General features: G+C 42.6%; 1 protein-coding gene across 4 annotated transcripts in view; it reads right to left on the bottom strand.

The window, feature by feature from the left end:
- LOC105017617 (estrogen-related receptor gamma-like) overlaps window positions 1-23526 on the bottom strand; it is a 37197-nt gene that overhangs the window by 7661 nt on the left and 6010 nt on the right. Inside the window, exons 1-7 of one of the 4 annotated variants that reach the window (XM_020056443.3) lie at window positions 10856-11051; window positions 10692-10745; window positions 7601-7852; window positions 7242-7399; window positions 6530-6646; window positions 1180-1290; window positions 898-1080 (exon numbers count right to left, since the gene is read on the bottom strand). In XM_020056443.3, the coding sequence (XP_019912002.1) occupies window positions 898-1080; window positions 1180-1290; window positions 6530-6646; window positions 7242-7399; window positions 7601-7852; window positions 10692-10708 (838 nt within the window). In that variant the 5' untranslated portion in view covers window positions 10709-10745; window positions 10856-11051. Of the gene's footprint in view, window positions 1-897; window positions 1081-1179; window positions 1291-6529; window positions 6647-7241; window positions 7400-7600; window positions 7853-10691; window positions 11052-15069; window positions 15402-23526 lie in introns of those variants that run through there. The other 3 variants (XM_010882331.3, XM_020056442.3, XM_013138672.3) reach the window with 3 other exon arrangements.

Genomic DNA, 23526 nt, shown 5'->3' with positions numbered 1-23526 from the left:
GGTTAGGTTTAGGCATTATGGGTTATTATTAATGGTAGGGCTAGGTTAGGTTAAGGCATTATGGGTTATGATTAATGGTAGGGCTAGGTTAGGTTTAGGCATTATGGGTTATGATTAATGGTAGGGCTAGGTTAGGTTTAGGCATTATGGGTTATTATTAATGGTAGGGCTAGGTTAGGTTAAGGCATTATGGGTTATTATTAATGGTAGGGCTAGGTTAGGTTTAGGCATTACGGCTTCTGATTAATGGTAGGGCTAGGTTAGGTTTAGGCATTATGGGTTATTATTAATGGTAGGGCTAGGTTAGGTTAAGGCATTATGGGTTATGATTAATGGTAGGGCTAGGTTAGGTTTAGGCATTATGGGTTATGATTAATGGTAGGGCTAGGTTAGGTTTAGGCATTATGGGTTATGATTAATGGTAGGGCTAGGTCAGGTTTAGGCATTATGGGTTATGATTAATGGTAGGGCTAGGTTATGTTTAGGCATTATGGGTTATGATTAATGGTAGGGCTAGGTTAGGTTTAGGCATTATGGGTTATGATTAATGGTAGGGCTAGGTTAGGTTTAGGCATTATGGGTTATGATTAATGGTAGGGCTAGGTCAGGTTTAGGCATTATGGGTTATGATTAATGGTAGGGCTAGGTTAGGTTTAGGCATTATGGGTTATGATTAATGGTAGGGCTAGGTTAGGTTTAGGCATTATGGGTAATGATTAATGGTAGGGCTAGGTTAGGTTTAGGCATAACAGTTAGGTTATTGAGGTTTAAGATAGTGACCGATTTTAGGTTAGGTTTTTTTGGTCCCCACAATAACAAACAGAAAAACAAATCTGTGTGCACGTGTATAGCCATGTATCTGAGTAAGTATTTGTGTGTCCGAGCGTGTTCTTCTACCTGGGATGTGTTTGGCCCAGCCAATGTTCACCACCAGCTCACGGTCGGCGAGGTCACAGAGTGTGGTCAGGGCTTTGATGTCGCTGTCAGGAACCGTGGGGTCCGGCATGGCAAAGATACTCTCCGGTTCGGCCACCAACAGGAGAGACACCACCTTATTCTCCACCAAACCACCCAGGGGATCTGACAGGAAAGAGAGACAGTACGTTTGGTATCCTCAGTCCGCTAATGAGCATGTCATGACCGAGATGAAGACAAAAAAAGGGTGGTCTGTCGTCTCACATGGTCTCTTGTGCGGCAGGCCGTGTTGAGGGTTGAGGTAGGAGCTGTTCTCAGCGTCTATCCTTCGCTTGTACTTCTGTCTCCCTCCACGAACCCGGTCCAGACGCACACCTGACACACACACATTTAAGTACTTCTAGTTTCACTTGAAAACCTCCAACTCACATGGGAACACAGAATGGCAGTATGCGCGTATAGCACACTAGTCCGTATCTAAATGCGGAGGGTAAAGCACTCCAGTTTTATTTGATTGACCTGTCACCCCTGTGACGTCTTGACATAGGGAGCCCTAGCGCTCTGTTCCATCGGTGTCGTGGGTGTTCAGCATCACAGCATGATTGAAAATGAAAGTGTTGACGCGCTAGTGGAGACCGCATTCCTGATAAATATGTCGGCCAAACGGGACATTACCTTTAAGTTTCTACTGCGTCTTCGGGCAGCAGTATAAATTGAATAGAGGCCTCAGACAGAGGACACATTGCTGGCATAGCAACATCACTGCTGTAACTTAATACGCGACAACGCTCACGCACACAGTGACAACTGTTCATCCTAACAAGCCCAGTGGAAACCTTCTCAGACAGGAGGAGCTACCAGCAAGAGTAGTGGGGCAAGGAGTGACATGTGACGTGGCTGGATTTGGGCTGATGAATCACTGCCGGAGGGGCCCCTTTCACTCACACACACTCACTCACACTCACTCACTCACACTCACACACACTCACACACACTCACTTACTCACTCACACTCACTCACACTCACTCACACTCACTCACTCACTCGCTCACACTCACATCACACTCATATCACACACAGGTACACTGGTTTTACTATATCACTCCTCACAACTATAATAGAACCGTTTTTTGGATTTTAGGCTTGGTGTTATGGTCATGGCTGCAGCTAGGATCTAGAACCCCCACCTCAAGACACACGGAAAAGTAAGATAAGAGGAAGTAAGAACCACAGCCTTGTTTACGGGTGAGGAAGGGTTTTAAGGCTTATGGGTGAGGAAGGATATAAAGGTTAATGGGTGAGGAAGGATATAAAGGTTAATGGGTGAGGAAGGATATAAAGGTTAAGGGGTGAGGAAGGATATAAAGGTTAATGGGTGAGGAAGGATATAAAGGTTAATGGGTGAGGAAGGATATAAAGGTTAATGGGTGAGGAAGGATATAAAGGTTAATGGGTGAGGAAGGATATAAAGGTTAATGGGTGAGGAAGGATATAAAGGTTAATGGGTGAGGAAGAATATAAAGGTTAATGGGTGAGGAAGGATATAAAGGTTAAGGGGTGAGGAAGGATATAAAGGTTAATGGGTGAGGAAGAATATAAAGGTTAATGGGTGAGGAAGGATATAAAGGTTAAGGGGTGAGGAAGGATATAAAGGTTAATGGGTGAGGAAGGATATAAAGGTTAATGGGTGAGGAAGGATATAAAGGTTAAGGGGTGAGGAAGGATATAAAGGTTAATGGGTGAGGAAGGATATAAAGGTTAATGGGTGAGGAAGGATATAAAGGTTAATGGGTGAGGAAGGATATAAAGGTTAATGGGTGAGGAAGGATATAAAGGTTAAGGGGTGAGGAAGGATATAAAGGTTAAGGGGTGAGGAAGGATATAAAGGTTAATGGGTGAGGAAGGATATAAAGGTTAATGGGTGAGGAAGGATATAAAGGTTAATGGGTGAGGAAGGATATAAAGGTTAAGGGGTGAGGAAGGATATAAAGGTTAATGGGTGAGGAAGGATATAAAGGTTAATGGGTGAGGAAGGATATAAAGGCAGAGGAAGCCTGAGAAGAGGTGGTGTTATTAGGGGGTGAACGGGAGGTTAAGCCTGGCCCCCATGACCTTCAGTGATGTCAGTCCTTCCACTGCAGTCTGGATTTGTCCAGCCGTTGGCCGTTGCAGTTTGAGGTCTGGATGCGTGATGAGGGACATGTCTGGGGAGGGATTTCACTGTGTTGACACACACAATGGATTATGTGAAGACAAGAGGGCAATGGAGGTGGTGAGATTTGCTGTGTGTGTGTGTGTGTGTTGGTCTGTGCGTGCATGCGTGTTCGTGTTTGAAAGGATATTTGGAGAGTTACTCATATGCATCTGAGCTAAGTGTAACTCTTCAGAGAGGAATGTGCTGACAACCACGGACAAGAATAGCCCTAGAGGATAACAGTACACACACACACACACACACGTTCTACGCTCTTCATCCCTCCATGTCGGCCTGATCTGAGGGTTCTGATAAGGAGGTGGGCTTTGGATCACTGCCCCACCAACACTGCCCCCCCCCCCATCTGAAGTCCCCCTGAACCTCTTAAAGAGGAATTCCAACAATCCCAAAAAAACACCCAGTGGGACGAACAGCATGCATATCCAATGGAAACTAAGAAAACAGACCCTCCACATATAGTAAAAGTCTAGTAAAAGTCTACCCACCTCTAAAACAGTTTTTACATTTGGCAACCTTGAAATTCAATCTGACAAGGGATCCTACTGATCAACACCGACTCCACACAATGTGTGTCGCAGCAAAGGCACTGACAGAGGAACCATGTAAGGCTGCCCAGGATAATGACCTAATGTCTGAATGCCCTTCCTTATTAGCGCTCCAGCAAGCTTGTTAGTAAGGCACTGGGTCATGACAGGCAGTCAAAATATCTCACTCTTCAAAGAGATAACCTAGGAAATGGTGCTATTATTGTGAATTTAATAAGGCCAAGCCGCACTCACTTAATTCAACGTATTCTATTTCGGCGGTGTACCCCGACGTCTTCTGTGGGATTAGCGCTCAGGTGAGAGCTTCCTGTGGTTTCCGGGTTTAACTACATGCATTGATGTGTTAAAGAACAAAGCTACAGTCAGGATACTTTGGTTGCATTTACATGGACGACCCAATTCAGCACTAGAATTTTATTGGTCTCATGACCAATTGGATCTGCACTAAAAAATATCTGTTGTGATTGTTTAACAACTAATCAGAAGGAGAATATGGGCATCGGGCTGCTGTCTAGGTGAAGGTAGAATTTCTATTTTTTACATACTGCAGTATTCACTATAGTTTTTGGAGCAAAGGTGTTTTACCTTACAAATCACTTGGAGATGAAACACAAAGTGTGCAACTTTCTTTCTTAGTGTCTACATTATACTATCTTATATTTAGCAGCTCTACCAACCTTTTGGGGTGTATCCCAGTATATACATTAGAGTAATAACAATAAAATAATAGGACAGTGGACTAACAAAAACATTGTAATGGTAATTACTGTAGTATTTACTGTAGTACACTGCATTATGTATATACTGTGATAATTACTGTAGTGTTTTGTAAACATTTGCAATCGGAGAGGTAGGTGTCTTCACCTAAAGGAAACTAACAACACAAACACTAAAACAGCAAATTGTCAATAAACTCTGTGTACCGTATCTATTTATGTAGGTAGGTTGGAAACACGGAAGGAAGGCAGGTTCTATGGCATGCTGCTATTGTGAATTACCTAAGGGAAACCCAGTACATCAGCTATCCTTGGCATGAAGGCTTTCAGTCATAGGTGCCACAATGGAGGATATGAAGCAGGGGAATGGGTTTTCCAAACACACATTTATATCACAACATCAACCCAGTGTGTGTTAGCATTTTCTTTTGAAATACTATGAAATCTTCAGTGTCGAGGGATACTGTACTAACATTTGTAGTATTGTACTCTACCGTTCACTACAAAATGCTACAGTAAGCACTACACAATCATGGCTTCTACAGTTTCTAGTATAGTGTTCTACAGTACTTAAAACCTTTCCACAGTTATCTACAGAATCCTATAGAACTATAGTGTGTGGTCTTTTTTCTAATGTGGGGGGGGGGGGCACTGATTCTGTGTTCAGTGATGTTTCACATTCACATCTCTGTTCTAGAAGGAGGGTCCCTAGCTGGGTGTTGTGTTGACATGGACCTCTGTGTCCCTGTTAAAAGTCACACCAGCCTGTCTCTAGCTTTACTGCAGCTTCCAAGACGAAAAGGGGCGTTACGAGACATGATGAGGCGCGTTACGAGAATCGCTAGCAAGGGGTTATGATGTGAGTTACGAGGGGCGGTTCACATTTCATGGAGGTCCAGGAATCCCACAAGGCATCTGGAGGAATTTACGAGAGGGGACGTGTAGTGAAGGGAAGCAGGGCTGGAGGGGCCTTGGCTGGGCCTTGGAGATGCCCTCTCCTATTAAAAGGAGCTAATTAGAAAAGGAGACACACTCTCAAACACACACATGACCAGGTACAACACAACCAGGTAGACACATGACCAGGTAGACACATGACCAGGTAGACACATGACCAGGTACACACATGACCAGGTACACACATGACCAGGTACACACATGACCAGGTACACACATGCTAACACGGGGGGATGATAAACAGCTGCAGGATCCTTGTCACTGCGGTTGACGGGTTATTAAATCTGATGAGCTGAAAAGGGAGGGAGCCGCCGGCAGTTAACTCCATTTACACCCCCCCCCCCCCCCCACCCACTTGATGAACAGCTGTCGATTGCTCTCACGCACCCTTCAATAAGCGGTTCATGTAGCGAAACTTTATTCGCCTTTTTGGGTCACTTCTATATGCGGCCAACAACATGTCACCAGCCACCAGCTCCAGTCCTGACCACAATGGGGCTCGGCCCCAGACACTGGCAAACTCTCAGTGTTTAGGTGCCACACATCTATAATGTAAGATATGTCTGGAAAATCTATTTCCATTGTGTGCGTGTGACTAATGAGTCAGGACACTGTGAAGGAGGAGCACAGTAACCAGTAGGGTCTTATAAGAGAATGACTGACACATACAGACTCTGGCAGGAAGACATTGTCTATCTCCAAGGTAAAGTAAGCACTAGTACCTAATATAGATATTGGGCTTGGTTTGTACTAATAGAACACATGAAAGGAAGAACAGTAGGAGTAAGTAAGGCTTCACTTATACAACAAGGCCATTTGTGATAGTTTTTTCAGTGATTGGTCTTTAAACTTATCAGCTCTCAAGAGCTGATTTGATTCATCAGAAGCTGAGCAATTAGTGGAAACAAAAACAGAACAGAACACACAGTCTAAGGATCTGGAATTGTTTAACAGGATGATATGATACATCTCACAGCAGTCAGTAATACCAGACACAATACTTACAATGGTACACATATTTTTGCTGCACTTTCTCAGACAGACTCTGATTCTGATCATTGTTCTAATTAGTCTTTTGCGCAAAGAACAAAATCCCTTCACGTCAGGTCTCATTCAAAGCTAATCTGATTGGTCAGAAGACCAATATCCGGAGCGTTCAGTAGAGAAGCTCCTTCCTCACCTTCTCTCATCATGCCCACGTTGAGACACTTTGTGAAGCGACAGGCTTGGCAGGACTTCCTCCTCCGCTTGGTGATCTCACACTCACTGGAGGCCGGGCAGCTGTACTCAATGTTCCCTGTGTGGGGAATGGAATGAGAGAATTAGATTGAAAGATGGAAAGAGACAGAGAAAATGCAAGAAGGGAGGAGTGACGAGAGAAATACAGAAAGACAGTCAACAAAAGGTGAATATATTCTGTCTATCACATCCAAACTTTTCATTCCACCACTTGAAAACCAACAAGAGGCTGAACAGATATAAGATCATCAGACCTACTATAATTGTTTGATCTTAAAGCCGTCTAGGTATGAACTTTGACCCTGGGCTTGCCCATGCGTGCGAAACCCACTTAAAGTAGCTTAAAGCTGTTCTTTCCCTAAGTGGACCATGATCCCATAGCTGGCCTAGTCACAGAGAATCACATTAGAACACCTACAACATGCTACAAAAATATCGATCACACACACACACACACGTACGCACACATGCACGCATGCACGCATGCAGCCTTTGAGGGACTCTGTAAGCCTTCATTCTTAAGTTTGAACAATTGTTGATAGCATAACAGGAGCTTTAACGTTACCAGTCAACTACAGGTTTGTCTGCACAAAGCCCTATCAGTTAAGTGTGTGGTGTACTGAAAGCCGAGGGAACGTGAGCGGGGACTTTACCCTGGATGGTCCTCTTGAAGAAGGCCTTGCAGGCCTCACAGGAGGCCACGCCATAGTGGTACCCAGACGCCACGTCTCCACACACCAGACACAGCCTCTTGGCCACCGAGTCCAACATGAATTCACACTTCACCTGGCCATCTTCACTGCCGAACCGCCTGGAGGAAGAGGGTGACGACAGAAAGAAGGGGTTAAACACACACAGTACACAGACACGCTCACACATACGCTCACACACACGCTCACAGACACGCTCACACACACGCTCACACACACGCTCACACACATGCACACAATCAAGCATAAACCCCTGCGTTCTCATAGAGTACCCAGATAGAAAGAAACACCAGGACGCTCACCTGTTGGCTGTGGCACTGTTCCCCATTACTTCTGCTGTGTGCGTATAGAGTCCTGGTGAGTCCAGGCCATTGTTTCGGTTGTGGCTCTTTCCCAGGGGACCAAAGCTGGAGTTGGTGTCCGAGGAAGAGCCCTCAGGGCTGGGTTGGGCTGGGCTGTCACCCTGCGAGCTAGGGCTGGGACTGGAAGGTTCCCGCTTTATGGAGGAAGGGCAGGGGGTGTCCAAGCCCCTCACCGACATCCTGCCCAGGAATCTGACAGAAGGAAAGATTAAGACAGGTGAATTCATCTAAGATGAACGGGGCAGCACAGTGGCTTGGATTTTGTCAGTCAAGACATTTTGCCTTTATGCCGGCCCAAATCTGGCCCGCACAGACTAAGAGCCAAGAATTGTCCAGCCCCTTCATTTCCTTCAACCTTCATGTCTTCTCTATGTCTCTCTATCACAGGAAGAAAATAGCTGGCAACAGACAAGGATCCACTAGGGGCATTTTATCCCAAAGGGGGACAGTAATTTTATTCTGATTAAATATTAAAAGAATGAATAATTAACAGCGTTATTTCAAAATTATGCAGTTTTCTCCCCTTTCAAATCCATATTTTCGCTAATGGTTTTGCTGGCATGAAGAGCCCCTACAACCCATTTTTGATTAAAAGAATTCTGTGCCAAAGTCCCACAATACTAATATGCACAACTATTATCCTGGTGATGTAGTCTAGGTAGGATCACTGATGATAACTATTATCCTGGGGTTGTAGTCTAGGTAGGATCACTAATGATAACTATTATCCTGGTGTTGTAGTCTAGGTAGGATCACTGATGATAACTATTATCCTGGTGTTGTAGTCTAGGTAGGATCACTGATGATAACTATTATCCTGGTGATGTGGTCTAGGTAGGATCACTAATGATAACTATTATCCTGGTGTTATAGTCTAGGTAGGATCACTGATGATAACTATTATCCTAGTCTAGGTTGTCACCCACCAATCTAATCACCCCCAATTGTGCCGTTTCATTTCAAATTCCTGCTGTTATTTAGATGGATGGTATAGACTTTTTTATGGGCTGTACATTCAGCAAAGAAAAAAGCAAGCTTGCATCTCTCCTTTAGGTTCTCGGTAAAGAAAACACTTTAAATAACTACCCAACAAGCTTTTAGTCTAGCTTGTCCTGAGGGTTCCACAGGTCTGAAAGAAACAGCTGAGAGGCAGGAACACAGAGGCTACCCCAGGCAGGCATATTGCGCAAGGGAACACTTTAGACTATAAAAGGTAATTAAGATTACCAACATTATCTACCAATATTATCTAAACATTTTAAATCATTCTGCAGTTATATAAAGTGAACTACATTTAAGCCACTAAAGCTGTGCTACAGACCACAGAAGTGGAAAGGCTCCCCTATTGATTATGTTTTTCTAGGGACAGAAAACCTCACCTCTCTATCTGTCCCTCTCCACGCTCTAACCCACACAGCCGTTTGCTGTTTCCCACATATGTAAAGATGAGGTCTATTACACCAACTTGTTATGACAACAGGAGATTGCGTAGGCAAACATATGGAAATGAAAACAAAGATCCTGGACCAGAAGTGTATTCTTCCAGACCTCTCAGGGAAGGTAAGCTGTAGTAGATATTACCCGTGGCGCTCTGTTATACAAAGTCAAGCAAACATACTAGCTCTGTCAGGCTCAGCTGTAGAGATAATCATTCTGGGAAACGTAGCGTGTTGTTTTGCTAGTATTGTACATATTCAAACTGCGAGGCATGTGTTCATTGTGAACATTCCTGTACAAATGAAACTGCCCATGAGAGAAATAAGAGCAAAGTAGGCATTAGTGTAAGAGCTGGGTAGACTTATGGGAAAATATCTACAGTGTACAATTGAAAAGCACCCCTTGAAATTAGGGTAGTGAGATTTTGATTAGGTCATACTGTATATCTGAACAAACATGTCATGTTGAATTGCATGCTCACTTAACCATGAGTTTTAGATTGAGGGAATTCCCAGTGTAAAACTACACTCTTTATGGCAATACATTACATAAACTTGGCACACGACCCTATTTGTGAAAAAGGCTTGCTCTCAAAGACAGTGAGTACCATGGCCAAGTCTTGCTAAATAAAGCAGGCAGAGGGGCAATGTGGCAATCAGTTACTATACGATGGTATCTCCAGTATCTCCGGATGTTTTTCTTGCACTAATGTCTGGGGTTAATCAGAGAAAAGTGGGGTGAGACAAACAATAACCATCCAGTCAGCGGCCGTTGTCTGGGCTAGAACTGCTTTTAAGAGGTGGAAGGAGAACGGTAAGAATCACGGCAGCTAAGGCCACAAAAAGGCCACAAACAAGCTTCAAATGGTGCGGTACAACAGTGGTGTAGAAGACCAAATCTCAAAGCGTCTCAACTGACCACCTGTCGGACCTTGTCGCAGATGGGCTTCCGCAGCAGACAACCACACCGGGTTTCACCAGATAAGATGGGCAAACATCACCCTGTCTGACCAATCCTGGTTTAGTCTACTTAAGTGGGCCGCAGCTCTCAGACCTCAACCAAATACAGCATCGTTGAGATGAGATGGAACGGGTTATTTGTAGCAAGAATGTACTGCCGTCCAATCTGCAGCGACTGTGTGAAGTCATCGCTTCAGCAAGGACTAGCATCCCTGGGGAACGTTTCCGACACCCTGAAGAATCTGTGTTCTGGAGGCTAAGACCCAATACTAGATGAGGGTGCCTTGTGAACTGGCCACTGAATGTATGTCATAAAGCCTTTTCTCCTTGTTAAAATACAGTGTGGTTGAAGCTGGTATAGAAACGACTGCCTGGGTAAGGACAATTGAAGACTTCCTCACACGAACTGAAACTGACATCTCAGCAGTGGCTTTAAATGAGTGCAAATGTATGCACTCACAAATGTATGTCACTTCTGATAACAGGCATCTGCTAAATTACTATTATTACGTTAATGTTCCTCAACAAGCTCGTTGAAATTCAGCTCAGTTCAAACCAGCTTTGTCGATTAAACGTACAACTATAAAGCAACCCTCCATGGTGATTTTGCTCGACATTCAAGCATGTGGTCTTACCTTCCAACAGCAAACATGGATTTATCGTCTCTATCAACACGTTTCACGATGTGTCTGTTGAGTAAACAAACGTTAACACATTTGTTTAAATTCCATTTTTGGGCCACTCCTCAGCAAACAGAGGTGACCAGGAAAGCATGGGACTGACTCTTGACGTAACTTACACGTCCCATCAACCAAGCTTTGTTTGATTATTCGATTGTTTAAGGTGGCCTTTTTCTTTCAGCGTGAGCTACGTATTTTCAGCCACATGGCTCCTACACGCACCCAGACACACTTAAATGCGGGGCCATGTGGTGCACATACTGTACACGGCAGCCCCCGTCACACACTGGTCAAACACTCTGACACTTTTTCAAAACGTGGCCGTGCGTCATCGTAAAACATTCACTCACACGCTCCCAACCTCACTCCCCCGCCCCCCCCACTTGTGCAGTGGAACCCAAGCTCTTTTCCTGCCATGTAAATCCACACAGTCATGACCACCACTCATTTGGTAGGGAAACTATCTGGCCGACCTAAAGATCGCCAGAAACAATCATGACCACGCTCTGTCGCCCTTTTCAGTTCAACAATGAGACAGATATTGAAAGAGAAAAATACTTATGCTGTGAATTGAAGGAAAGATCGGGAGATATGCCTTTGTCATTCAAATCTTATTCTATTTTAGCTTATTCTATTTTAGTATTGAAAAAGAGAGATATATTGTCCATTCCCGAGTGGTCCAGCAGCTGGTAGAGGACACGGGAGTGTGAAGAGACCAGTTTGTTCTCTCATAAGCTATCCATCACACAGGCAGAGATTGCTGTGTCAGCTCCCCATAGACCTGAATGGAGGCAGATTCTCCAATTACGTAGAGGCAGTAGATCCTTCTCTCATCATGCAAAAGCATTAGAGTGGAATGGTAAGACATGGTGTGGCACCTATCCTGACAGATCTATAAACCACAGTTCCTCTTCACAGCTTGTCAAAACCCTGCCACTGCAGTAGCCACTCTGGGGCTAAATAGGATGAAACAAGAGTCTGGCGTGTGTGTGGTCCCCACAAGTTTAATAAACTAAGTATAATCATGGAGAAGTGAGGACATTTGGTTGGTTTTCAAATGCTAAATTAACTTTTTTAGGCTTGAATGAGGGTTAAGGTACATTTAGATGAAGAGTTAGAATTTGGGTTTTGAGGTGAATTTTTGGGTTGGGTAAAGGTTAGGATTAGTTTTAGAGGAAAATAGTTTTTCATGATACTCGATTCTGGGTCCTAAAAAAGAAGCGTGTGTGTGTGTGTGTGTGTGTGTGTGTGTGTGTGTGTGTTCATCGGGCCCTCTCGTCTGCTCAGACATTGTCTGCCTTGTGATTCTCATTTGAGGGTGAGTGTTGCCTCCCCTCCTTTCTTTCTTCACAGCCTATTTTAATGGCCCAGCAATAGATCTCCTTCTTTCTCTTCCTCTGTGTTTTCCACATTCTCTCAGTCTGCTTCCATGTTTGTCCCCCTCTTTCTCTCTGTCTGACCACCAGTCGTTTCACGCTGAATTTTCCCCTTTGTTTTCAAGGTACAATTACAGTTGTTTTGGATACGAGCAGACAGTGTTGTGTACACATATATTTACACACTTACACTTATATACACACAGACAAAGGAAAAGAAACAGAGAGTTAGAGAACTTCCTAATGTGACTAAAATTAGTTTGGGCCTATTGATTTCAAAGTCCATACTGAGAATAAAAAGTATGTATAAAATATTTTTCTCCATACACATATATATAGGGTGGGTTAGAATGAATGGCTGAGTAGGGATATACTGGGCAGGGTTAGAGATCTAGCTCCCTGTTCAGCATTTGCTAACACTAACCATCTGGGTTAAGAGAGCTTACGAAAACAGAATGGTAGGTAAACCTCACAGATAACAACGTCATAGCTAGCACAGAATTTAAATAGATAAAATGATGTGTATCTTGAAAAACACAAACAAATAATGTGCACCTGGAAAGTACATTACGTATAATCAAAATGTAGCCCTCCTTTTGAAACGCTTCCAAAAATGCAATTCAATTGGTATCTTACAGTGTAAGAGATATGTAACAATAACTTGTTGTTAAAACTGTGGCATTTCAACATACCATATTTCAGCCAGCACAAACCAAGTAATGAGTGTCAGCCAAATGAAAACTGGACACTTTTTGACCCAGATATAAAGCGGTCTGGAATGAGATGTGCAAGCTCAAAACAACCTTTCATTTCAAATTCATAGGAGCTCATGGGCACAAAAGGTTCCCATGAAACAATAGTTAAATAATTTCACATTGTATTGGAGCATCCAACATTTTGTGGTTAAAACTGTAAGATGACATTTGGGCTAATCAAATTATATGCCTAACATGGTTCAATAATGTTTTAGAAACACACTTTCAATGACATGAAACTATCATTACATTGCGTAACCTGCAAAAGTTACCCGTTTGAGGAATATCCTCCCTTTTGGATGGGATATATTGTTGCAATTATTTATTCTTCCTAGGAAATACGTTTTCATGTTGCATCGTGGAAACAAGGACGACCTTGAACGTGTCCATAATTTGTTGATATTGACGTCATGTGACAGGGCTCAGGCTGCTACGAAAAGAAAAGAGAGTAGAACCGAAAAACGAGGGCCAGGTAATCCGGATGGGTCCTCAAGATAACACTTCATTTTAACAAGCTAAATCCTGTTTAGCAATTACTAATGACATTATAAGGAAGCAAATGTTACATGACCTAAGCTTTAAATTCCTCATCTGAAATGGCACTTGTATTAGACCCAATCAGTGAGTTTGACCGACCGATACAATTTTGTGAGGTTCTCCAAGTTAACCCAGACGGTCCACTTAATTTTGGGGACCAGTGCTAACAACAACATTGACTGGAGATGTATTCTGAACAGTGCAAGTTTCCGGGTAAGTAATTTGAGCCTACAGGGCATAGGGCATAATCTCTCAGACCCCCAACTACCCACAAGGGACCACAGCTTTTGTCACGGTGGTGGGTTTATCGACTGTAATTTAAAAACAAAGACAACTAAGTTGGTGAATACTGTAGAAACCGACCAATTCGTAACAAGCACGGTAACAACATTTATTTACTGCAAGTCTGTAACTACAGACCACAATCACCACTAATAAGATGTAGTTATTATTGTGTAACTGTAGTTTTTACAGTTAAATACTTGTTACCAGGCTATAAAAGAATAACAATGACCCTTGAAATAACACGTTACCCTTGTGTTACACTTGCTCTAATTACACTATTAACAACATAGTTACACAAAATATAACAATATGCCACCCTCCCACAAAATCTGCAGCCTCCACTGTCCCTCTGTCAGTCAGTCAGTCACACTCCTTCTGTGAACCACCCTGAAACCCTCCACACTGGCTTTCATCATAACAACTGTAATAATATACTGTAACAGGAGGTTGTTTTCAATTGGCGTAACAAGATACTAAAGTCAGACAAAAATAACAAAGTGTAAAGTCATACAAAAACAACAGAGTGTGAAGTCATACCAAAACGACACTGGTAAATTCCCTTCAGAATGTTGAACAGTTCATTCAATACGACGTTAATACAATATTCCATTTGGACAGTTGCATTACATTCCACATGTAAAGGCATATGTTGAATTATTCAGACTGAGTAGGTCATTTGAAATATAAAGCAGCCAGACGACTCAAAGTAAAAGTCTATACTGGCCTACTACTGGAATTAATATGTCTGGAAATCTACTGTCCTGAAGGCTTTCACTCAATCCTAATCTAGCACACCTGATTCTAATAGCTAGCTGGCTGATAAGATCAGTTCAGTTGTAACTAGGTTTGAAGCCAAACGGAGGATAACGCTCTAGATACTGGGAGAGCCCGGCTGAAGAGGGTTCTGTTCAAGGACTCTGACTGGTCCTCGGTTCTCACTGCCGAGCACACATGAATCTGTGCCTTTGTCACCGCGACTCTCTACATCATAATCGTATTTTTCACTTTCTCTACCTGTCCACCTGGCCTCTTATTTCCCCTCTCAGTCCACCTCCCTCCACTCAGCCAGCGGGTGGGCATGATCCTGCTTTCATTCTCCCATTCAGAAACGCTCCCTTTATCGGTTTGAAGATTGAAGAGGCACACTTCTTCCCTAAACAACTATAGTTTGACACAGATGTGCTTGTGGTTGACATGAACGGCATCACACCAAGTTACATATTAAATCACAAACTAAGGTTTTTGGAGAATGAAACGGCAAGTAACGGTTCATACACATAATTGTCTGAGGCTTACCAAGAACGTAACTGCACTATTTTGTTATCTTAATGCTCCACAGACAGTTTACAGAACAGAGGTCAGAAAAGCCAAAGTACTTACTCTGCGTGAGAGTGATAGGTGAAACACTCAGGGAGATACAGCTCTACTAAATCCATGTGCTCTTTGCCACCATACTCTGAGGAAAAAACCTGCTCAGTAGAAAAATACCCCTATCAGTTTCCCCTCCCTCTGTAGTTTGTCTACGTCTCCCTATAACTGTCTCTCTCTCTGTCTCTGCCAATCAGTTAATCTCTTCAACAGACTCTTTAACTACAGAAACAGTCTTCCTCTCTCTATGTCCCACTGTCAGTCTATGTCTGGGTTCCTGCACGTCTCTCTCTGTCTCCTGCTCATGCACTAAGTGACTTTCCTTCTAGCAGCACGTTGACACTCCAGACAGTGAGGTTGTGGCTAGCTCTATGATAGGGAACTCAACTATTTTGCATGCCCCACCCCTGAACCAAAATGCCAGCACTGCATTGGCCACTGTCTACTCCAATGATAGGCAGCCAATGGCTGTGTGTATATGGAGACAGGACAGGTGGCAGTGATGAGAAAAAGTAAAGAGTGAGATGGGTTGATGTTATGGGATTAATGAAGGAAATGCAGTTGAGGGCAAGGAGCGACACTGAAAATAGTTACTTTTTCTCTTTTGCCACCCCGTTTACAAAGAAGTTTGGACGTTGCATAGAATGCAAATAAAAACAGGATGCAATGATGTGATACTCATTTATCCCTACATAGTACAAAGACAACATATCAAATGTTGAAACTTTTTTGTTTTTGGAAAAATACATGATGCCAGCTACACAGGCCATAAAAGTTGGGACAGGGGCCTGTTTACATCACATCTTCTTTTAATAACACTCAGTAAGCGTTTGGGATGACCAATTGCTGTAGTTTTGAAAGGGAAAATGTTTTCATTTCTTGCTTGACATAGGATTTCAACTGTATTTGTCATTTCATAAAGCACCCAAATGTTTTCAATAGGGGACAAGTCTGATTGCAGGCAGGCCAGTTTAGCACCCAGACTCTTTTACTATAGAGCCATGCTGTTGCAATACATGCAGAATGTGGTTTGGCATTGTCCTGCTGAAATAAGCAAGGCCTTCCCTGAAAAATATGTTGTCTGGATGGCAGCATATGTTGCTCCAAAACCTGTATATATTGTTCAGCATTAATGGTGCCTTCACAGAAGTCACCCATGCCATGTGCACTAATGCACCCCCATACTATCACCGATGCTAGCTTTTGCACTGCGCGCTGATAAGCCGCATGGTCCCTCTCCTCTTTAGTCCAGAGGGCAAATTTTGATTAGTTAGGACAATTTTCCACTTTGCCACAGTCCATCTAAAATGAGCTTGGGACCAGAGAAGGCACTGGCATTTCTGGACATTGTTTATGTATGTCACAATTCATAACTTGCATTTCTGGAAACAGCAATGTACTGTGGCCATGCGGTTATGTCCACTACAGAATCGTGTCTGCTTTTAATGCAGTGCTGTCTGAGGGCCTGAAGGTCACAGCCATCCAATACTGGTTTTCGCCCTTGTCCCTTTGGATTCTCTGAATCTTTAAATGGTATTATGTACCGTAGATGATGAGATCCCCAAACACTTAGCAATATTATGTTGTGATACATTATTCTTGAATTGTGGCACTATTTGCCTGTGCGGTCCTTCACAGAGTGCTGAACCCTTACCCATTCTCTCATCTGACCGGCCCATCCTCTCAGTAATGATCTTTTAATACCCAATCATTTTACTGACCTGTTGCTAATAGATCTAAATTAGTTGTATGATATTCTACCAGCTTTGGTTGTTTAGCATCACACAACATTTCCAGTCTTTTCGTGCCTCTGTCCCAGCTTTTATGAAATGTGTTGCTGGCACCAAATTTAAAGTGGGCATACATTTTCCAAGAAACAATAACATTTCTCAATTTCAACATCTGATATGGAACTATGGAAATATTGTCTATTGAATATAGGGTTGAAATAATTTGCACATCATTGCATTCAGTTTTTCTTTACATTTTACACAGCTTCCTAACTTTTTGGAAACAAGGTTGTAAAAATATGTATGTATATATAGATATATGTATATTTACAGTATCTCACAAAAGTGAGTACACCCCTCACATTTTTGCAGGTGACAACACTGAAGAAATGACACTTTGCTACAATGTAATGTAGTGAGTGTACAGCTTGTATAACAGTGTAAATTTGCTGTCCCCTCAAAATAACTCAACACACACATTCATGTCTAAACCGCTAGCAAAAAAAGAGAGTACACCCCTAAGTGAAATTGTCCAAATTGGTCCCAATTAGCCATTTTCCCTCCCCGGTGTCATGTGACTCGTTAGTGTTACAAGGTCTTAGGTGTGAATGGGGAGCAGATGTGTTTCATTTGGTGTTATTGCTCTCACACTCCCTCATACTGGTCATTGGAAGTTCAACATGGCACCTCATGGCAAAGAACTCTCTGAGGATCTGAAAAAATAATTGTTGCTCTACATAAAGATGGCCCAGGCTATAAGAAGATTGCCAAGACCCTGAAACTGAGCTGTAGCTCAGTGGCCAATACCATACAGCGGTTTAACAGGACAGGACTCAGAACAGGCCTTGCCATGGTTGACCAAAGAAGTTGAGTGCACGTGCTCAGCGTCATATCAATCAATCAATCAATCATCAAATTTATTTATAAAGCCCTTTTTACAACAGCAGTTGTCACAAAGTGCTTTACAGAGACACCCGGCCTATATCCAGAGGTCGTCTTTGGGAAATTGATGTATGAGTGCTGCCAGCATTGCTGCAGAGGTTGAAGGGGTGGGGGGTCAGCCTGTCAGTGCTCAGACCATACGCCGCACACTGCATCAAATTGGTCTGCAGGGCTGTCGTCCCAGACCTAAACCCTATTGAGCATCTGTGGGGCATCCTCAAACGGAAGGTGGAGGAGCGCAAGGTCTCTAACATCCACCAGCTCCGTGATGTTGTCATGGAGGAGTGGAAGAGGACTCCAGTGGCAACCTGTGAAGCTCTGGTGAACTCCATGCCCAAGAGGGTTAAGGCAGTGCTGGAAAATAATGGTGGCCACACAAAATATTGACACTTTGGGCCCAATTTGGACATTCACACTTAAGGGTGTACTCACTTTTTTTTGCCAGCGGTTTAGATATTAATGGCTGTGTGTCGAGTTATTTTGAGGGGACAGCAAATGTACACTGTTATACAAGGTGTAAACTCACATTGCAGCAAAGTGTCATTTCTTCAGTGTTGTCACATGAAAAGATTTAATCAAATATTTGCAAAAATGTGAGGGGTGTACTCACGTTTGTGAGACACTGTTCTGTATATTAGACATTTGATGCATTATTTGACCAGAAAGTGTTGAAATATAGAGGTAAGAGCTTTGCTGTAAGAGCAGTGAGCCATATAAAAACCCATGATGCAGCAGTTCAAGTTAACTAGAAGCAGGAGCCCAGCCCACCTACCACCCCAGGCAGAACAGTCCCGTTTCTAATTCACAGCATATTAAGCACAGGTAACTCAAGTCTTTGTCTTAATATAAAGTTCTCCTCTAATAAGTTACAATCAGATAGCCTGCCCATTTAAACTACTTGTTCCATTTGTGTGTGTGTGGCGAGGGAAGCAGGTTCTGAATGCTGGGATGACACCTGATCCTAAAGGACATTCTATACATACATCTAGGAGGTATTTCTTTGTGTGTGAGTGTGGAGTGTGTCCTACGGCACAACCGGTTCACAGCCCTCCCCGTAACACCTCACACCTCAAAACAAACATATATGCACAAACATACACAACCAAGTTTAGCATCACAGTGATGCAAATCATCTCAGGCGGTTTCATTTAGCCCTGCACTAAACCTGGGCTCTGATCTGCCATGCCTATCGCAACGCTCTGACCTCTCCCCGACTGACACAAGCACACACATACTGAAGTGTGACTCCGGGCAACTTGCCACCACTGGCACACGAGCCGGAAACAAACGTGTTGGAGCCACTCGTTTTCAACTATATAATGTAGCTAATGGCTGAGGAATGTTTCTCAAAGGGGGAAAACACTGAGAGACCGCTATGAAAAAAAGGATGTTAGAATAAAACTGTCGTCAACATGTCTACATGCTTAAAGCACAAATGAATAAACCACACTCTTGTCATTATTTTTATTTTAGTTTCCTAAAGTACTCAGAACATTCCGGAGGGACAGGTCCAGCTGTAGATAATCTTTGATCACTGGGAGGTGATCCACTTAATATAGAGGTTTTGCCTGCCATCAGCCAGGGAACAAATCACCACACAAAACCACTCAACGGAATGACTGCCAGACAGGCCTAGAACATCAAACTCAAAGAAAACAGATGCGCACACAAACAAAGATGTGCATGACCAGAGAGGCCCCGACAAAATCACCAAACCAGGGAAAAGATGAGCAAGAGAATGAAGTACATTGTATGCGTTCAATTGTCTTTTCTAATGTCATTTCCTGGTCGTCCAGCACAATGGAAGGTCACGCAGGGGTCAACAGCAGCAGTGTTTGTATCAGTGAGTTTGATATCAAAGTTGAGGAAATGGATACTTCAAATGGATATCCAAGCAGTTTGAGTAGTGTTCAGGGTTGAAGAAAGCCCTCACACCTGACAAACTCTCTTTCAGGCGTAAGCCGTAGAACACACAATATCGTGCTCTGAACCAACGCCTGCCAAACTAAACTGTGACAATGCAAAATCGCTTTGCTAATCTGCTTTCTGATAAGTGCCAGACACCAGACTCCATGGAGTGGTTCTTATCACACAGGTAGGCCTAATGTGCGTAAAGACCTCTCTGACATACACACACACACACGACACCAAACAAGTCAAACACACACAACAGTAAACACCTGACAAACACACACAACAGTAAACCCCTCTCTCACACACACACGCACAGGTTGTCTTGAAAAAGACACAAATTGGCTTTTTTATTCATGTAGAAGACAGGATTGTATACAGGTGTTGGAACAAATGTATGTCACTATATTTCAATGAGTTACAAGTCTGAGCTTGCATTGCGAATAGGGTAGAAAAATCATAATACCCAGTTCTTACTTTAAATCCTAGCCTTAAACCTTATTCCTTAAACCTTACCTTATACCTTATCCAAGTTTTATTCTCTGAAAAACATGCACATTTGTTTTGTCGATCTTTAAAGAACTACACTAAGAAAAAACAGATGCAATTATGCAAAAAAAGATCTTGATAGAAAGTTAATATTAAAGAAAATCTGTCAACTGAAATTCAAGTCATTAGGCTTTGAATAATATCTGGATATCACATAACTGGAAAAATAGATATCAATCTGTTGGTCACAGAAAGCAGTTTCACCAGCTGTCCAGGTGGCTGGTCTTAGACGAAGCCAGATGTGGAGATCCTGGGCTGGCGTGGTTACACATGGTCTGTGGTAGTTGTACGGCCGGTTGGTTGTACTGCCAAATACTCTAAAACAATGTTTGAGGTAGGCTACGGAAGAGGAATTAACATGCAAGTCATTGAAGATAATTTCCTTTAGTCAGCATGTCAATTTCAAACTCAATCTAGGGCATTGCATTGTGTGATTGACCTACACATATAATAGAGATATTTTATTTTTGCCAGCACAAAGTGCACCTGTTTGATGTTCATGCTGTTATGCTTCTTGATATGCCACATCTGTCAAACAGATGGAATAACTGGTCAAGGGAGAAATGTTCACGAAAGGGAAGAAGACAAGTTTGTGGAAGAGATTTGAGAGAAATGTTTGTGCATACGGAACATTTCCGGGGACCAACAATGTATTTGTTGCGTTTATATTTTTGTTCAGTTTAAGGAAACAAACAATATGAATGTTTTAGTCATTTATCAGATAAATGGAATAAAGAGAATTTAGCATACGAAGAACAGACATTTCAAATATATGAAGAAACACCTAACATTTATATAGCGCTGGTATTATATACACATACTTACAAAAACACACACACACATACTGTAAATACATACATAGACCCCCCATTTAAGGGTACCAAAAGCATTTGGATATTTGGCTTTACAGCTGTTTTTTGTTAGTTTACATCATTAGTCCACAAGACAGTGGTAAATGTGTAGCCTTGTATCTAAGCTTTGCATGAGTGCTGGTGTCTGACAACTCCAGGACCAATTCAATGCCAGAAGGGCTGGACATCATGATGCAGAAAAATCTGAATAAATTGATCAAAATATTAGGCATGCCAAAATTAACTGTTTAGTACAACAAGAAGAAAGACAAAAAACAATGGTTAGGTCAGTTTATGGAGCTGGAAGAACATACAGAAGCAGACTTCCTACATCACTGCTCATTCCAGTCCAATACTCACTGAGTGAGACATCGGTAACCATGGGAAGTATCTGTCTGATAATGTTTCCACGTTCCCTAGCAAGGTGGCATGCAACAAATGACAATTTAACTTGTTTACATAATAAAATATGTATCTCTATGTCTCGTTCATCTAAACAAAACGACTCTAGTGTAAACACGCTCTAAGGAGAACCCCTACAGTGTGTGTAAGGAACGCTCACGCACCATACTGAAGCTAAAACAGTCTTCAAGAGGTAGACATGAATGTGTCAGCCTCTACCACTTCCAGAAGAATTCACAAGCCAAATTAAAGAAGCTGGACTGCAAGGTGCAAAACACTAGTTAGCCACAAAAAATGGATGACCTAAAAAAACAGTTTGCCAAGTTCGGGGGGAAAAAAGTTTTTTCTTCAGACATATATTTACATGTGACAGAGTAATGGCATGAGTCCAGTGCAGAGATTAAAAAAAAGAAACTGGCATACCAATTTATATGTGAAATATGGTGGATGGAGTGAAATGTTTTCATCATGTATGCCACTGGAACTAGCTCACTTGTCTTCATTGATGGTGTAACTGACAGCAGCAGTAGTGTACAGAAACCTTGTCTATTCATATACAGCCAAGCACCTCAAAATGTATTGGATGGCACTTCACCTTGCAGGAGGTCAATGATTCCAAACATACTGCTAAAGAAACCAGGTCCAAAAAGTGGAATGTTCTCAAATTGCTATGTAAATCACCCAACCTTCAACCAAATGAGCATGCACTAAAGTCAAGACTGAAGGCAACATGCCTTGAAAAAAATATGAACTGAAAATTGTTGCATTACAATATACACTCACCTAAAGGATTATTAGGAACACCTGTTCAATTTCTCATTAATGCAATTATCTAATCAACCAATCACATGGCAGTTGCTTCAATGCATTTAGGGGTGTGGTCCTGGTCAAGACAATCTCCTGAACTCCAAACTGAATGTCAGAATGGGAAAGAAAGGTGATTTAAGCAATTTTGAGCGTGGCATGATTGTTGGTGCCAGACGGGCCGGTCTGAGTATTTCACAATCTGCTCAGTTACTGGGATTTTCACGCACAACCATTTCTAGGGTTTACAAATAATGGTGTGAAAAGGGAAAAACATCCAGTATGCGGCAGTCCTGTGGGCAAAAATGCCTTGTTGATGCTAGAGGTCAGAGGAGAATGGGCCGACTGATTCAAGCTGATAGAAGAGCAACTTTGACTGAAATAACCACTCGTTACAACCGAGGTATGCAGCAAAGCATTTGTGAAGCCACAACACGCACAACCTTGAGGCGGATGGGCTACAACAGCAGAAGACCCCACCAGGTACCACTCATCTCCACTACAAATAGGAAAAAGAGGCTACAATTTGCACAAGCTCACCAAAATTGGACAGTTGAAGACTGGAAGAATGTTGCCTGGTCTGATGAGTCTCCATTTCTGTTGAGACATTCAGATGGTAGAGTCAGAATTTGGCATAAACAGAATGAGAACATGGATCCATCATGCCTTGTTACCAATGTGCAGGCTGCTGGTGGTGGTGTAATGGTGTGGGGGATATTTTCTTGGCACACTTTAGGCCCCTTAGTGCCAATTGGGCATTGTTTAAATGCCACAGCCTACCTGAGCATAGTTTCTGACCATGTCCATCCCTTTATGACCACCATGTACCCATCCTCTGATGGCTACTTCCAGCAGGATAATGCACCATGTCACAAAGCTCGAATCATTTCAAATTGGTTTCTTGAACATGACAATGAGTTCACTGTACTGAAATGGCCCCCACAGTCACCAGATCTCAGCCCAATAGAGCATCTTTGGGATGTGGTGGAATGGGAGCTTCGTGCCCTGGATGTGCATCCCACAAATCTCCATCAACTGCAAGATGCTATCCTATCAATATGGGCCAACATTTCTAAAGAATGCTTTCAGCACCTTGTTAAATCAATGCCAAGTAGAATTAAGGCAGTTCTAAAGGCGAAAGGGGGTCAAACACAGTATTAGTATGGTGTTCCTAATAATCCTTTAGGTGAGTGTATCTGCGATTTATGTTGTAATATGAATAAACACAGGATGTCTTCAGAAAGAGCTTTGGCTATCAACCTGACAGTAAGTATCCTTAA

The sequence above is a fragment of the Esox lucius genome, chromosome 18 (assembly GCF_011004845.1).
Source record: "Esox lucius isolate fEsoLuc1 chromosome 18, fEsoLuc1.pri, whole genome shotgun sequence".
In the NCBI taxonomy this organism is placed as follows: domain Eukaryota; kingdom Metazoa; phylum Chordata; class Actinopteri; order Esociformes; family Esocidae; genus Esox; species Esox lucius.
Note: the sequence above shows the minus strand (reverse complement) of the source record. Positions and strands in the feature narration are given on the sequence as shown.